General features: G+C 42.6%; 1 protein-coding gene across 4 annotated transcripts in view; it reads left to right on the forward strand.

Annotated features, from left to right (window-relative positions):
• Positions 1-15,571, forward strand: part of LOC136620517 (class I histocompatibility antigen, F10 alpha chain-like) — a 106,967-nt gene extending 91,396 nt beyond the window's left edge. For 3 of the 4 annotated variants that reach the window (XM_066595348.1, XM_066595347.1, XM_066595345.1), the window contains exons 4-8: positions 9,044-9,316; positions 11,199-11,297; positions 12,494-12,523; positions 13,732-13,777; positions 14,708-15,571. In XM_066595348.1, coding sequence (XP_066451445.1) covers positions 9,044-9,316; positions 11,199-11,297; positions 12,494-12,523; positions 13,732-13,775 — 446 coding nt within the window. In that variant the 3' untranslated portion in view covers positions 13,776-13,777; positions 14,708-15,571. The remainder of the gene's footprint in view (positions 1-9,043; positions 9,317-11,198; positions 11,298-12,493; positions 12,524-13,731; positions 13,778-14,707) is intronic. The other variant, XM_066595346.1, reaches the window with a different exon arrangement.
• Positions 15,572-17,800: the final 2,229 nt, after the last annotated feature.

Genomic DNA, 17,800 nt, shown 5'->3' on the forward strand with positions numbered 1-17,800 from the left:
AAAAAAGATTTAAAAAAACCCTTTTTTTATGCTTTTTCTTATATTAGCATAAAAAAAGGTTAAAAAAAAAGCCCACATATTTGGTATTGTCGCGTCCGTAACGACGCGTACAATAAGTTGCAAATGCTTTTGAGTGTGCACGGAAAAAAAGCGTTAAAAAAATGCTAAAAAACTGAGGTAAAATGCTAATTTTTAGCATTTTGCCTCCCTAAAAACACATTAAAAGTGATCAAAAATGGTACCAATAAAAAGTACAGCTCGTCTCGCAAATAATAAGCCCTCACAGAGCTCCGTACATAGAAAAATAAAAAAGTTACAGGACTTTGAATGCAGCGATTTAGAGAGAAAAAAAAATGATTTCCAAAAAAAGGGATTTTATTGCAGAAAAGTGGAAAAACCTAAAAAAAGGTAAGAATTTTGGTATCGTTGTAACCGTTGTAATGTACTGAAAAACTTTTAAAGTGGAGTAAAATGAAAAAAAAAACATTTTGCCATCTTATGGCATACAAAAAGCGCAAATGACATAATAACTTTATTCTATGGGTCAGTGCGATTACTACGATACCAAACTTATAGAGGTTTTTTTATTTTTCAAAGACCCTTCACAGATATAGATAAAAATAATAAACTTTATTCATAAATGATTAAAAACGTGGGCTAACGTAAAGACACTGACAGACATACAATAACAGAACACTATTCGAGGGTCCACCCTCGGGTAAGGGCCACTCGTGATCACCGATCTTCCGGTATTAGTCGGGGACCGGGGTCTAGATGCACAAACTTGGTGATAATTCGTGCCAGCCCTCAAAAAAGGGCCACTGGTCGCTTCCAATTTTCCGATCAAATTCAGAGATCGGAAATTAGATGCTCAAGCATTTCGGTGATCCATGCTGGTCGATACTCTCGGGGGCTCAACTCATGTAGTGTAAGACTCCGAGGTAGTAATGGTCAGCACGATATTTTAAGTGTTTGGTAGATGTTAGTACTAGATGCTCCACTTGTGATGAACTAGATGTTCATATAGTGTTCTACAGGTTCAAGATGTTCCCTAATGGTGTACTAATTGTTCTTATGATGTACTTTATGCTCAACGCGTTTCCCTGTCCTCATTTGGGACAGTTCATCAGGAGCAGGGCCACCAATTGCCCGAAAGATGTGTACGAAGACGGTTGGATAATTCTCTTGGATACTGACAGATTGTTGTGGATAACAATTTCAACCAGCTGAGATTTGGATTTGAAGGTATAAGTTTATCCAAACGGGGTTAGTGCCCAATAACGGGCGCTCTGTAGCTTGGTTTTGTTATTATATCGTCTCCTGACCTACAGGTGGCATCACTCAAGTTATATGATTTCATCGGGTGATGCCGGGTTGAGACGCTATGGATAGACCGCACGAAGATACGTGTAAAGGGGAGACTGTGTGTTCCTGGATGGCAGTAATATTACACAATAAGGGCAGTTGTGCCAGTAAAATCGTGTGGTTGCCAGAGCAGGAAACATAGAGATCTACCCCAAATCTAATCCATAAAGTACCAGTAAAAGTGGGGGTTCAGTATCCCCAAAATACTGCGGGTGCTAGGGGCGTAGCCAGAAGCTATTAGTAGGTCAATACGTATGACCGTGCATATATTCAGAGCGTATCCACAGAGGGTATTGGGTGACCCTTCTGTGAGAAGCACTATAGAGGGAGTGCCTGTCCCGCACTCTTTCACGTATTGCCGAGCCACATTCGATATTGTAGCACATAGAGCAGTGCTCCTCGGGGTGGTTGATGTCAGCAATCGCCCTAAGTCACAGTGCTATAACTTTTATTTTTCCATCAGCATAGTTGTGAGGGCTCATTTCTTGTGAGACGTCCCGTAGTTTATGTTGGTATCATTTTGGAATACATATGACTTTTTGATCACTTTTTATTGCATTTTTTTCTGAGAAACAGGGTGAGCGAAAGTGTTTTCTTTGTTTATTTTGGACGCCATTCACCGTGCGGGGTATATAATGCGTTACTTTGATAGATCAGACTTTTTTGGACGTGGCGATACCAAATATGTATTTTTTTATGGTTTAGATTCTTTTATTATAGATTAATGGCAAAAGGAGGGGGAGGGGTGATTTAAACCTTTATTACCTTTTTAAAAAATTACAATTAGTAAAACTTTATTGATCTTATCATATTGCGGTACTTGCCAGCTTCTGGTCAGTCTTCTCATGCCGGAACTAGCCATAAGACGAGGGTCCGGTACTTCACCACTTCCACCATCTTCAGTAGCCTTCATCAGAGTGATGGTAGCTCCACGGGGTACAGCAGGATTCCCATTCCATTTACGCCTCTCATCACCAGCAACCATCATTTCGATGATCACTGGCCTCAAGCGGGTAACCTCTACCCTAACGGGCATGCTTCTTATTTGAGAGGACCAACACTGAGATGGACCATCAGATGAGCCCAGGGCCCGGTGGGTAGGTGTCCCTGTACACCATAATTACCTTGGACTACCACACATAGACGTTACCCTCACTACTGCTAGTAGGAATAATAGTGTCACAGCCAGTATATGCCTACCAGCAATGCCCTGTTATGGCAAGCATCAAGCAGCCACATTACTGCCATAGGAGAAGTAACTGAATTACAGCGAGACTCCAGATCCTCCATGACTATACAATTATACTTCAGGGACAAGTAGTTACCAGCTGGTCATGACAATCATCCTCGATCTCATTACTCGCTTTTACAGGAGGAGTATTCAGCATGATTGGTCAATAATGACCGTCATTCATCACATTTCCCCCAACCATAGGAGGAGTAATAGTAAGCTGTGTGACTATTTCAGTATCAATCATAACAACCATCCTCTATCTCATTACCCCCTACTATGGGAGGAGTAATGGGAGGACTGCGGGTCTGGATTTTGCATGATTATTCAATGATGACTACTGTCATTCTCCACTTGACTTGCTTCCATAGGAGGAGTAATAATAAGATGTCTGACTCTCCATCTCTGTATCACACAGGTTCAGTCATTAATGACAACCATCCTCTATCTCATTACCCCTTTAATAGGAGGAGTAATGGAAGGACTGCGGGACTGGATTTTGAATGATTCAATGATGACTACTGTCATTCTCCACTTGACTCCCTTCCATAGGAGGAGTAATAGTAAGATGTATGACTCTCCATCTCTGTATCACACAGATTCAGTCAATAATGACAGCCATTCTCTATCTCATTACCCCCTTTTACAGGAGGCGTAATGGTAGGACTGCGGGTCTCCGTGTTCTGCATGATTACTGGATGAGGTCTACTAGCATTCACCATATTACTCTCTTCTATAAGAGGAGTAATAGTAAGCTGTGTGACTCTTTATCTCTCATATCGTGGGCATCGCACGGGTCCGGTCACTCATGAACTTTATACTATATGCTATCACCCTCTCTCATACAAGAATTATTACTAGGACTGTGAGTCTCAGGTCCCCCATAACTACTCATTCATGACTGCCATCTCCCACCACATTACCCCCTTCCATAGGAGGAGTAATTTTAGTGATGGCTGACTCTGTGTCTCTCATGCCTCGGTGTGGCACATATCCAGTCTATAACAACAACTATACTCTATCTCATTACCCTCTTCTGAAGGAGGAGTAATGGTGGGGCGAGGGGTCTCAGTTCCCTTGTGGCCATGGCTATGAAGTTCATCCTTACGCATCCCTTGTATGGGGAGAGTGATGGTAGTTCTATAAGACATTGTATACCTCATGACTACCCAATGTTAGAACCATCATCTGCCTCATTGCCCCTAATTAGATGGGGTCCATTTATTACAGCATCAATCCTCTGACTCTCATGGCTATACCATCGTGAAGATGGAACAATACCACTGCAGCGCCACCTATTGGATGGCGGGATTCTTTCAAATCAATGTCAGACCCTTTAACCCCTTAATGACATGGCCTATTTTGAGCTTAAGGACCAAGCCTTATTTTTCAAATCTGACATCTGTCACTTTCTGTGCTAATAACTTTTGAATGCTTTTACTTATCAAGGTGATTCTGAGATTGTTTTTTCGTGACATATTGTACTTTATGTTAGTGTAAAAATTTCATCAATAAATTTTGTCCTTATTAGGAAAAAAAATCCAAATTTACTGAAAATTTGGAAAAATTCACAATTTTCAAACTTTGAATTGTTTTCTTTGTAAGATAGAAAGTCAAACACCACAACATAGTTATTAATTAACATTTCCCATAGGCCTACTTTACACAGCAATCATTTTTTAAGTGTTATTTTACTTTTTGCAGACTCCACAAAGTATATAAATTTAGCAGTAATTTTTCACATTTACTAGCAAATTTCAAAATCTAAATTTTTTAAGGACCAATGCAGTTCAGACATAGTTTTGCCGAGCCTGTATATCAGATTTCCCCATGAATTGCCCCATTTTAAAATCAGCACCCTTCAAAGTATTCAAAATGGCATTTAGAAAGTTTATTAACCCTTTAGATGTTTTACAGGAATTAAAGGAAAGTGCATCAAAAATTAGAACAGTTCCTTTTTTCTACTGATTTTCAATATAAAACCTTTTTTTTTTAATATAAAACAGTAGGAGGTAGCAAAGAAACAAAACTTGGAATGTATTACCCAGATTCCGCAGTTTTTAGAAATGCCCCATATGTGGACGTAGCCTGTTGTATGGGCACATGGTAGGTCTCAGAAGGAAAGGAGCGCTTCTTGTCTTTTTGAATGCAGATTTGGCAGAAATAATTTTCAGACCCCATGTAGTGTTTGCAGTGCCCCTGAGGTAGCAGTACATTTGAAACCCCCAATAACTGACCCCATTTTGGAAACTACACCCCTCAGGGAATTTATTAAGGGGTTTAGTGAGCGGTTTGAACCCACAGATGTTTGAGGAATTTTTTTTAACAGTTTGAGTTCAATATGAAAAAATCCAATTTTTCACATAATGTTTAGCTTTAGGCCCAGATTTTCATTTTTCACCAGTGGCAGAAGGAAAAACGTACCCCATGATGCGTTACCCAGTTGCTCTCGAACACGGAAATGCCCCATATGTGGACGTAGCCTGTTGTATGGGCACATGGCAGGACTCAGAAGGATAGGAGCGCTTCTTGGCTTTTTGAATGCAGGTTTTGCTAGAATAATTTTCAGACCCCATGTAGTGTTTACAGTGCCCCTGAGGTACCAGTGCATTTGAAACCCCCAACAACTGACCCCATTTTGGAAACTACACCCCTCAGGGAATTTTTTAAGGGGTGTAGTGAGCGGTTTGAACCCACAGGTATTTGAGGAATTTTTTTTAACAATTTGAGTTGAGAACGAAAAATTCACATTTTTCCAATAATGTTCAGCTTTAGGCCCAGATTTTCATTTTTCACCAGACACTGGCGTCCTGTATTGCCTGTGCCTATAATCGCTGTACAAGCGATAAGGCATGGCAGAGCAGTAGCTCTGCCATGCCTTATGACAGCGATCATAGGCACAGTGATGTAAGTCCCTCAGAGGGACTCAAATAGTATAAAAAAAAGAAAAGAAAAGTGTAAAAAAAAGAAAAATGTAAAAAAAAAAATGTAAAAAACCCCTTTTTTTATGCTTTTTCTAATATTAGCATAAAAAAAGGGAAAAAAAACTAAAACCCCACATATTGGGTATTGACGCGTCCGTAACGACGTGTACAAAAAGTTGAACACGCTTTTTATTTTGTACGACAAAAAGCGTTTAAAAAAACGCTAAAAAACAGAGGCAAAATGCTAATTTTTAGCATTTTGCCTCACAAAAAATGCAATAAAAGTGATCAAAAAAGCCGTACATTTCCCAAAATGGTACCAATAAAAACTACAGCTCGTCTCGCAAAAAATAAGCCCTTAAAGAGCTCCGTACATAGAAAAATAAAAAAGTTACAGGACTTTGAATGCAGCTATAGAAAAAAAAAAGATTTCCAAAAAAAGGGGGTTTTATTGCAAAAAAGTGTAAAAACCTAAAAAAAATATAACAATTTTGGTATCGTTGTTACCGTACCGACCCGCAGAAAAATTTTAGTGTGTCATTTATGCTGCATGATTAACGCTGTAAAAAAAAAAAAAAAAATCTATGGCAGAATTGATGCGTTTTCTCTCCCTGTTATCACTAAAAAAAAAAAAAAAAAATTTACGATATTGTCTATATACCCAAAAGTGGCACCGATAAAAACTACAGATCGCCACGCAAAAAACAAGCCCTTACACGGCCGCGTCCACGGAAAAATGAAAAAGTTATGGCTTTTGAAAAATGGAGATGGAAAAATACCAAAAAATCGCTTGGTCCTCAACGCCAAAATAGGCCATGTCATTAAGGGGTTAAATAACATCAAAAGAGACCTTACCTCATGGACAAAGGGCTTTTTCTCCTGGTTTGGCAGGGGTTCAATATTTAAGATGAACATCCTACCCAGGGTACTATACACTCTCCAAGCTTTACCCATTGACATCCCTAGACTTTTTTTCCGACACCTGTCTTCCCTGCTCACGAAGTTTGTCTGGGCAGATAAGCCTACCCGTATAGCCTTGGCCTTCCAGATCTAGTGGCTTACCACCAGGCTTCCCAATTAATGAGTGTGGTTGACTGGGTCAAAATAAGCAGTGGATGTCAATGGAATAGACATTTTCCTCAATACCCTTGTTGGCCCTCCCTTGGGTTCAAGGAGACATCCCAGCGGAGATTAGGTCGCATCCTACAATAGGACCAACTCTTATAGTGCTATCTCGGGTACTCCACAGGCCTGGGGTTTCATTGAGTCCCTCACCACTGTTTCCTATCCTAGGTAACGCAGCCTTCCCTCCTAGTCTAGAGGTTGGGGGGTTTCAAGCCTGGCTTCGTAACGGCAGGCTTAGAGCATTCCATTTTATCTCAGAGGGACATTGGTTGTCGGTAGATGAGCTGACCAACATCACAGACCCAGTGCTGCTGAACTTCTGGCAAAGTCATCAAATTAGGCATTTTCTCCTTTCTGTACCCTCAACCATGGGATTTTCACAAGCAAAGACCCTACTTGAGCAACTTTGTACTGGGGCGGGTCCCTCATGCCATACCCTCTCACGCATGTATAATATTCTATCGTTGGATGCGGAGAACTCCACACCTCCATATGTCTTGGCCTGGGAGAGGGAGTTGGGGATGTCATTTACACCTGAACAGTTAACAAAAATCTACACTTACACGCATAAGTCCTCCAATTCAAGCAAGATTCAGGAAACAGGATTCACAATTCTCTCTCGCTGGTACAGGGTGCCCTCCCGGTTACATAAAATGTTCCCTGCAGTCTCCCCACTTTGTTGGAGATGCGGTGCTGGCCAGGGGACTTTACTACACATTTCCTGGGACTGCCCGGTGCTGACGGGTTTTTGGTCCGAGGTGTGGCGTATTGCCTCCAAATTCACGGACTTCGCTCTGCTAAAATCGCCCGCATTCTTCCTTCTGCATCTCAGTGACATCGCGGAGTATACCTACAGGCGCTGGGTGGTGAGACACCTGGTAAACACAGCAAGGGCATGTGTCCCCAAACTTTGGAGACAAACACTACCGCCCTCCATTTCATTGTGGTTTCATCTTATATGTGAGATCAGAGAGATGGAAGAGCTCACAGCATCACTCAAAGACGCTCATGAAAAATATGCCAAAACGTGGCATCATTGGCTGGAGTTCCAAAACTCTGATGAATATAAGAATCTCTCTGAACAGAACGTTAGGTAGCTTTTCCAACAGGGGTTTTCAGCCAGTTATTAAGTCCCCCACCTCCACGCCTTATATGCCTTCTCTTACGGAACATAGGGACCTGTATTTGTTCTTCTCCCCCCCCCCCCCCTCTTTTTTTTTGTGTTATCCGTCTTTGTCTTCTTGCTTTTCCCTCCACCTCAAACCTTCTGTGTTCCCTTTCCCTACGCTTGCTACAAGTTAAGGTACATATGGTCAGGACCTATCTGGTCCCATATTGTGACTGATATTTTGGAATGTTAAAGATGTATGTACACATATATTTTGTTTTTGTATTTGGTAAATGTTGAATTGTAGTCTCTTATGCATCGTGGTGAGGCGGCAGCTCCACTCCCTCCTCCTGAGGGGCACCTTGGTGTTTTATAGAAGCTACTGAGGAGCAGACCCACAAATATTGGGGATGAAGATATTTAGCAGCACAGGGGGTGTAACAGTGGGTCTCCTGGAGGCAGATGACGTCCGGCCAGGTTGTGAGATATTGTATGACGGCCTTTAGCGTTATGAGATAGTATTAGGACTATTATAACATTGCAATGAGAGGGGATTAAACCTAATTATTATAAGAGGGGAACGGAGACCGTCAGAGCTCTGGGCTATAATATCACCATGTGTGGGAACATAGTCAGACATGACAGAAGGTCATAATGTAGTACAGTATTGGGTCAGTGATGGGGCTTTGAATACCCTGCCTCTAGCAAAACGAGTGCTGTGATTGGATCGAGCACCAGCCAATCAGAGCAGGTGCTCGATGAACCAATCACAGCCACTCAGTGAAGTCATTCACTGAATGGCTGTGAATGATTGAGCGCCTTCTCTGATTGGCTGGTGCACGATCCAAATCACAGCGCTCGTTTTGCTAGAGGCGGGGTATTCAAAGCCCCGTCACCAGAAAGAAAGTGATATGTCAGCGCGGAGGACACCGCAACTTGCTGCAGAGCCTGGGACTAGCGTGAGAGACTCAGACACCGCGGACCAGGCAAGTATTGATGTTTTTTTTCATGTAGGTTAGCTAGGGCTTACTTTCAGGGGAGGGCTTATATTTTCGGGGAAACACAGTAAACTTGCACACAGATATAGCATACACAGGTCTGGTGCACTACACGTACTATGTGGCCTGACACAAGAAAGAGTCCCCAGTATGTAAGTGACTCAGTACTGCCCCCATGCATGTTACTCATATGCCCAGCTACTGGAGGGTCGGCTCTCGTTCTTACCGAGTGAAGATGTTTGATGCGTCGTCTTAATTCTTGTCACTTTATATTCTTCATTTTGCTTCTCAGTTCAGCCAACGGTGAAGGTATCCGGTCAGCATAAAGATGGCACCTTGATGCTTCACTGTCAGGTGTACGGATTCCATCCCAGACGTGTGGATGTGAAGTGGATGAAGAACGGGGTGGACGACGTTCCCACATATGAGACCACACATGTCCTCCCCAATCCTGACGGCACCTATCAGATCAGGGTCAGTGCGGACGTGATGCCCGGCGAGGACGACAGTTACTCCTGTTATGTAGATCACAGCAGCCTGGGGGCGCCGCTGAACATTGTGTGGGGTGAGTTGTATCCTTACTGGCTGGATGACAGAAGACTATGGAATATGTCATGACTGGCGATCACTACTGTGATATATAATGTATGATCTATTGATCGATCGCCGGCATCTCATTAAAGGGAACCTGTCACCTCTGAACAGCGCCATAAACTAAGTTATGATGCTGTTTGAGGAGGTAATGGCGGAGCCAGGGGGATGTATTCTTTATATAATTACCCTCTTCCCGCTCCGTCCCCCCAGTGAAGGCCGCACACAGTCCGAAACTCTGACTGTTTTCAGAGCCCCGTGCACATGCTGTCCTATAGAAGTCCATGGAAGAGCGCACAGCAGTCTGAAAAGAGTCAGATTCTCAGCCCACGGGTGGACTTCACCCAGGTGGTAACATCGGGGTAGACAGCGGGGGAACAACAGAGCAGGTGAGTATAAAAGTTACATCCCTCGGCTCCCCTGTCATCTTCCCTGAACCACCATAACTTAGTTTGTGGTGATCAGAGGTGATGGGTTCCCTTTAACCCCTTAATGATGCGGCCCCTTTTTCTTTTTCCATTTTCGTTTTTTCCTCCCCCCTTCAAAAAAATCGTAACTCCTTTATTTATCCATCGACGTCGCTGTATGGGGTGTTTTTTGTGGGATGGGTTGTATTTTTCAATGGGGCCATTTAAAGTAACATATAATGTACTGAAAAACTTTTAAAAAATTCTAAGTCGAGTAAAATGAAAAAAAAAAACAACATTTCACCATCTTTTAGTGCGTTTTGTTTCTGCGGCGCACAAACGGCAACAAAAGCGACATGATAACTTTATTCTATGGGTCGGTACGATTACTACGATACCAAGCTTGTATAGGTTTTTTCTTACTATACTACTCGTTTATTTTTTAAGAAACATTTAATTTTTTTCAATTATTTTCTGCGGTCATTTTGTGCGCGCAATAACTTTTTTATTTTTCCGTCGACGTAGTTCAGCAAGGGCTTATTTTTTGCCGGATGTCCTGTAGTTTTCGATGGTATCAATTTGGAATACATACGACTTTTTGATCGCTTTTTATTGCGTTTTTTCTGGGAGACAGGGTAACTGAAAAAGTGCATTTCTGGCGTTCTTTATTTTTTTCGGACGACGTTCACCCTGGGGGAAAAATAATGCGCTACTTTGATACTTCGGACTTTTACGGACGCGGCGATACCAAATACATATTTTTATTTTATAATTTAGATTGTTTAATAATAGATATGGCAAAAGGGGGTGATTTAAACTTTTATAACTTTTTGGGGTTTTTTTACAATTAAAAAAACTTTATTGATTTTTTTTTTTTTTACTTTACTTTGAAGTTTCCCTTGGGGGACTTTAACATGCGATGCTTTGATCACTCCTGCAGTATGGCTTGATAGGCAGTCTGGTAAGGCAGCCCTGCAGCCTTTCATTAGGCCCCCGGCTGCCATGACACCTGCACAGCTCCCCCGATCTCACCGCTGGGGGGCCGTGCGGGACCCCTGAACATCGTTCGGGGATTTAAATGCCGCTGTCAGAATTGACAGCGGCATTCAAATGGTTAATAGCCGCGATCGGCCGAACAGGGCGAGAGAGACGACGTATATCGTCCGGGCGTGAAAACCGAACCGATATACGGTCGTCTGAATCCACCCTAAGTGTGGTGGAGTAATAGAAAAAGAGTGCCCCTCACATGTTGTCCCGGAAAATACAGTCATGTAAATGGACCATAAGAGGGAGTTGTGTGAGGAGATATAAATCTAGATCCTGCACATGTATGTGATACTATTACACTACACGTATGTCGTTACTACAGCGGGGGAGACTCTCGTGTGGATCTCTGATACATGAAGCTCTCAGTATAATCTGCAGCTCATCGTTACCCTTCTGTTTTCTAACCAGAACCTCCGAGTTCCTGGGTGACACCGGTGGTCGTCGCTGTGGTGGTCGTCGCTCTTCTTGTTGCTGCGGTTGTTGGATTTCTCCTATATAGAAGTAAGTATCAGTATAGCGCTATATTCACACCGCGGGATACATGTTGCGCTCAAGAAAACCGGGAGCAAAACCCTTTAGAAGCCCATGATGTTCACGGATCCCTCACATTGTGCGCTATTCAAGGCTGTGGAAATGGATGAGAATACAACAAGCAGATGGATTTCATGTAGATCATCAGTCCGTGTGACACATCAGCCTAGTGAATACCCTCATGGACTGTTATGGGGTGGAACATACAGTCATCTGAATGGGCCCTTAGTGTCAGTAATAATGCAGTGCTGCTGCTCTCCCATACAGGGTCATGTGTATATATGTAGTATACATATTGGGGCAGGTTTACTATTGAAAATGTGCGATTATTTTGGGTAAATTGTGCCAAAAAACAGCCTTGCATGCTTTGTATCACAATTATCACCTTTTAGACACCTCATCCAAAAAAAGAGCTTGGCTTTATGGCAAAGGGGCGTGGCCAAACTGCCATAAACTAATGTTCGTTTTACATCTAATAGGAATCTCAGGATTCTCATTTACACGAGTGGACGAGCCGGTGACGTCATCAGTTCACACTCAGGATGTTTCTTTAGACAGGCAAATCATCATTCAGAATCGTGAACTTCTCATTCACTTATCATTCAGTGTTTTCTCATTCCTATGTGAAGCCTAATGAATGATCGGTGTTTAACTGCAACGAGAAGCCGACGAGCCGACGATGATTTTATGTCAGCTGAAACTGAACGACGAATGAGAAGCGCAGATTCTTGTTTTTTTGTTCAGTAGTTGGTGTTTAAACTGAACAATTATCATTCCCTTTTCTTCATTCGAATGTCTTTTGGAATGATAGTCGTTTCGTCTAAACGCACCTTAAGCCAAAATAAGTGTTATAAGGTCGGGCAAAGGAGTCTAAAGATGAGCCAGATTTCTCACCCACATGAGCCACTGTGATAAATCTGCCCTCCTCAGACTCCGGTGCGCACATCAGGCTTAGTTTGTACTTCATTCCTCAGGATCAAGATATATCAACACAATATCCAAAACGAATAAAAGCCCCATCTGTCCCCCAACATGGGGGGGGGGGGGGGGTGACCGGACATTTCCATAAGAGTTGGCTGATTGTTCCCAGCATTCCTCTCTCATCTGTCACCAATTATAATGGACTCCTTAAGGTTTCCTAATTTCATCTCCTCTTCTTATTTTAGAACATAGAGCCGGCTACAGGACGGCCAGCAGTGAGTATTCTGTGTCTGCGGCTCTGCTGGGGGGTCTCACTATTGGTGACGATGACTAATGTGCTGTTAGTGATGGAGTATGGAGGACAGTATATGATGTATATGAGAGCGGCTGTGACTGCGACTCCCAAGTTGTGGAGACAGTGGGGTGTATTGTTGCGAGGTGCACGAATATGAACCTCGTTCTTTTGAATGGGGTTACACACATGAGCATTTTTTGTCTTTTTTTCCCGAAAAATCAGCGCACATCCTATCTTGAGTCGTCCTCTCGCAGCTCCCATTGTTTTCAATGGGGTCAACGGAAGCTTCGTGCCACCTGCGATGCCAGGTCTCCCAATTGAAAACAATGGGAGAAATTTTGCGATCCTCTACCATGACTGTCAGCTGTGGAGGAAGACTGCTACTTCCCCTAACTGATGAGAGGCAATTTTGCCGCCTGGCATCACCCAGCCGCACCAGAGGATCAGCAAGTGCTTCCCACTGTTTTCAATGGAACCCTCGCATCAAATTTGTGTGCACTGTGCACGCTGTGCAATGCTTTTGCCGACCCCATTCAATGAGTGATGAGTTCCAAGAGAACACCCAAAGAAAGGACATGCTGTGATTTTTTTTTTCCATGTGTAAGACCCCATTTAAAAGAATGGGCTTCATATCCGTGCCACATTTTCTTGGCCGTGTGCAAACCGTCTAGAGCCCTCTCTATGAATTCCACATGTTCCAATATGACATGTGGACAGGACTTGTCTTCATGAGGTTTTTAGGATTAGAGAAACACGTCTGCTTTCTTTCTAAACAGCGCCACACCCGTCCACAGGTTGGATGTGGTATTGCAGCTCAGCCACATTCACTACAATAAAACTGAGCTGCAATACCAGACAACACATGGACCGGCGCGGCGCTGTGTGTGGAGGAAAGCAGCCATACTGTTATAATCCCATATGATCCCTTGTAATTTTATATAAATTGTTGTATAACTTTGTAAATTCTTTACCTTACTTATCTTGTGAAGTCATATGACCGTCCGCAGAGCGGAGATAATCGCTGTCCGGGCGAAACAAAACCAGAAGGATTTTCTGCCATCCATGAATAAGGAAAAAATAAAATAACTATCTGTACAAAAGCCGTAAAGCAAAGAATCTAAACTTTACATTTTAGCTGTGAAACATTAATGTGGAATGTCGCTTTTACATCATTTCCTATTTTTGCAGCTTCAGAAACATCATCTGACTCTAATAATACCGCCAGAGCCTAACGGTGAGTGATAATGTCTTATATAAGCGCTGCCGCCATGTAATGAGATGTGGAATGTGCTGCTGCGTAGGATATCCAGGAAAGATCTGTATGTTTGTGACTGAAGTATAGAAGTTCAGCTGCTGGAGGCGTCTGCTGACAAGATTGTTGACAGTCTCCAATGAAAACCAACTAAAGGCCCATTTAGACACAACGATTATCGCTCAAAATTCGATTAAAAAAGCCATCTTTTGAGCGATAATCGTTGTGTGTAACTGCACTGACATCGCGCAGTTTTTTCGTTACCCTGTCGCTCATCGTCGTCTTTCAGAGTGCTGAAAGACAATGATAAGCCTTATCAGGGATTCACAGCGGGATACAGCTGATGCTATTGTTTCAGCTGTATCCCGCTCCCTGATGACAGGCGGGGTATGAAGAACAGAGCGCTCCAGCTCTGTTCTTCATACCCAGCACGGAGCACTCGGCTGTATAACAGCTAGGCGCTCCGTGCACAAAACAGCTGAATGCAGAAGGCAAGCGAGGACACCCCGCTTTTCCTCTGCATCCTCCGCTGGCAGCGCAAGGTGATCACTCATCTTAAGCGATGATCTTGTGCTGCAAATGAGACAACGATTATCGCTCAAAAGACATCTTTTGAGCGATAATTGTTGTGTCTAAAGGGGCCTTTAGCGCGATAACAGCTCAGGACCGGTGCAAAGCATGTGATATAATTCTATCTACAGCTCTGCCCATTATATATAAGCTATATACAGAGCTGCTCCGAGCCGTCGGGTCCTTTACAATATGTTGGTTCTCACTTCCTGCTGTAATAACACTCATGTAATATTATACTGTATTGTCTCCTGTTCTAGAAGGTTATTGAGCATTTAGGGTATTATTAGCCCCGTACAATGACCTCTGATGGGAATGTTCTCTACTATTCTCTCATTACAGAACCGGACAAGTTTTCTTCTGGGATCCAACAATTCTCCCCTATAAATCTGTCATTATTTCCTTGTGTGATATGAGGATCCTGCCGGATACAAGAATCTCAGTCTGTTCAGCCCAATCCTCGTATATAACAGCCTCTCCGGCAATATCACCCACAGGAACATCTCCCAAAGCTGAAGAGAGTTGAAGTTCCTTAGTTCTGCCACTTCTGTTCCCCATAGAGGTTACTCTACTGCTGGGATTTGTAGTGTTCACTGAGCGTCCAGCCGGCGCCTGACGGGTCATTGATATGATGGGACACTGATGGAAATATTCATCTGATGACTTCTTAATAATCACTATGTGCCGTCAGGGTGTCACCGGAGGTCCCTACTACATGGGTCATAAGGTACATTTACACACAGCGATAATCACTCAAAAACCATCTTGAGCGATGACCGTTGTCTGTAAATGTGTGCCCATTGGGCACTTTTCGGCCATCGCTGAGTTCAGCTCAGCATAAAATCCATCATTGGACCGCACACTGAGTTCTCGGGCAGTGCTTATAACAGTCTTTCAGCTGCTGTCCCGCTGCAGAACTATAGTGATTTGTTTAGAGAACAGACCACCCACTGTTCTTTAAATACATGCAAATGAAGCTGATCAGCTTCTAATGGGCTGATTAACCCATTAGTAGCTAATGCAAAATGATTGATCACAACTGTCAGTTTCTGACAAATTTTTAAGTGATCATCTGTGTGTGTAAATGGACCTTTATCCATTTCGCTGTGAGGACATATCAGAGGGAGGGGTAACTTCTGTGTGTGGAAAGGTTTTTAAAGAGACTGACTTAAAGGGGTTGTCCCAACTTGACAACCTTTGACCATCTGCAACCTTTGACCATCTGCTCTGCTAGAATATATGGATGTCATAGAAGGCGGCTTTATTTCAGGCTTTTCATATTTTCAGTAGGGATTTCAGTTACATTTTATTGTATTTCATGATTTGATGTAATTTAGTGGATTGTTTTGTGTTTGTACAACGTGATATCAGCGCAGGAGACGTCACACCGCACAGGTAACAGCTGTATCTGATGTAAGGCACAGTTATCCGTTCTTCCATATTACAGGGAGATGTCTGCTGTAAATAGACTAAAGAATAGTTCTTCATCCCTCCAGTCCTCACACTGCAGACCCCATACAAGATACAGCTCCGGAGCGCCCCCCACTGGCCGCTCTGCACGGATTAGTCATGTCACATCTATAATACAGGGAAACAACACTCCCTGCACCTTACGTTCCTGCGTGAAGAGGGTGAGTGGGGGTTGGGTTACTTGGGGACCCCCGATAGTGATGCCAGGAGACCATGAGACTAATGAGGGGTCAGTAAAGGCCCATTTAGACACAACAATTCTCGCTCGAAAAAACGTCTTTTGAGCGATAATCGTTGTGTGCATGTACATGGCAAGATGATTGCTCAAATGGTAGTTTGAGTGACAGTTTGGAGCATTCAGTTTGCATAAGTGTGTAAAAGAAGGCTCACGGTGTATTGAGAAGGCAAGCGGGACCGCTATCTTCTGCATACAGCAATTGTCTTCTCAGAGCGCTCAGTTGGTATACACCTGAGAGTTCTCCATAAGCCCCCTTTAGATCTCATCTCGGCCACCCATGTGTCTATATAGATGCAATAACCAGTTTATTGTATGGATGTATAGGCTTGCTGAGATGTTGTTTTGCCTACAGAATGGGGATAATCATCACTGTGTGAGTAAGTACAGATGCTGCAAAGTTTTACTTGATTTACCTGTTATGATAACTTTCTGTGCTGCAGTTTGTTTACACTTTAAATTGCTTTACAATGGCTTCTGTTATGTTAAGAGCAAAATAAGTTTGGAATAACATAATCTAACTTGTCTCAGAAAGGAATGTCAGTCAAATTAAACCTTGCTACATCTGTAAACAGGAGGACAATGTAAGCGCTGCTACTGTGCGGGTCTGAAATAAATCCATCTTGCACTTTTTTCTGCTTACTGACCTTTTGTTGATTAAATTTATCAATAAAGTCCATTTAGACAAAGATTTCACCTGTTGTCTTCCTGGCGCTGCATGGTGACTAATGATAGAAGTCTGACCAAGAAAGTTGATGAACTGTAAGTAATAATATCTAAGAAACTACGACATAGTGGGAATAACTGAGACCTGGTTGGGTGAAAGCTGGGACTGAGCAGAGAAACTTACAGGGTTACAGTCTGTTCAGCGGAGATTGTAAAGACTTGAAAGAGGGAAGAGTTTGTCTTTATGTTAATTCCTGACTATACTATGAAAAGATATATGCGAGACAGATGAACATGTGGAGTCTTTATGGGTAGAAATACATGGGGGGAAACAATAATATAATCCTCATATGGGTTTGCTATAAGTCACCAAATATGACAGAATCCACTGAAACCCTATTACTAATGCCCCTTATAGACCAGATGATTCTCGTTTGAATGAGCGCTAACTCTTTTGGCACTCGGGGAGCCTGCTTAGACAAGCAGATCATTGTTGAAAATCATTCACATCTCATTCACATTCCTAATTAAATTAAATTAAGCTGGATTAAAGTTTTGTATCACCAGTCTTAATTGAGAATATTAGGGGAAGTGGGACTCTACTCTATATTAGGCGGGGATCATCAAAGCTGGCCTTGCGCATATATAATTATTGTGGTAAATTTCCCATATATCATGCACTGCAAGACCAGAGGATTGTAGATTCAATTATACTTGATCCTTGTATCTTGATCCACATAGCAATAGGCAATATTAATAGAAGTGGATCTTACTGAATTGCTGGCAAACTGGGGAAAGGTCACCGTGACAGGCGAATATCCCAATTAATTAGAACAAATAGATCACCGATGGGAATCACTAATAATTAAAATATAACCTTTAATAGATTTGATTAAAAAATGCGGGATCAAAACTGTTCATTTAACTGCAGCCTGTCATGCTGCTCACTACTTGTGGCCGTAACTAACTTATGCATACTACCCTGATGACACGGCTAACGTCATGTTAGCCGCAGAAACGCGTCGGTAGTGTAGTGCTACGCTCTTGAGGGGTCTTTTTAGCCT

Source organism: Eleutherodactylus coqui, chromosome 3 (genome assembly GCF_035609145.1).
Source record: "Eleutherodactylus coqui strain aEleCoq1 chromosome 3, aEleCoq1.hap1, whole genome shotgun sequence".
In the NCBI taxonomy this organism is placed as follows: Eukaryota; Metazoa; Chordata; class Amphibia; order Anura; family Eleutherodactylidae; genus Eleutherodactylus; species Eleutherodactylus coqui.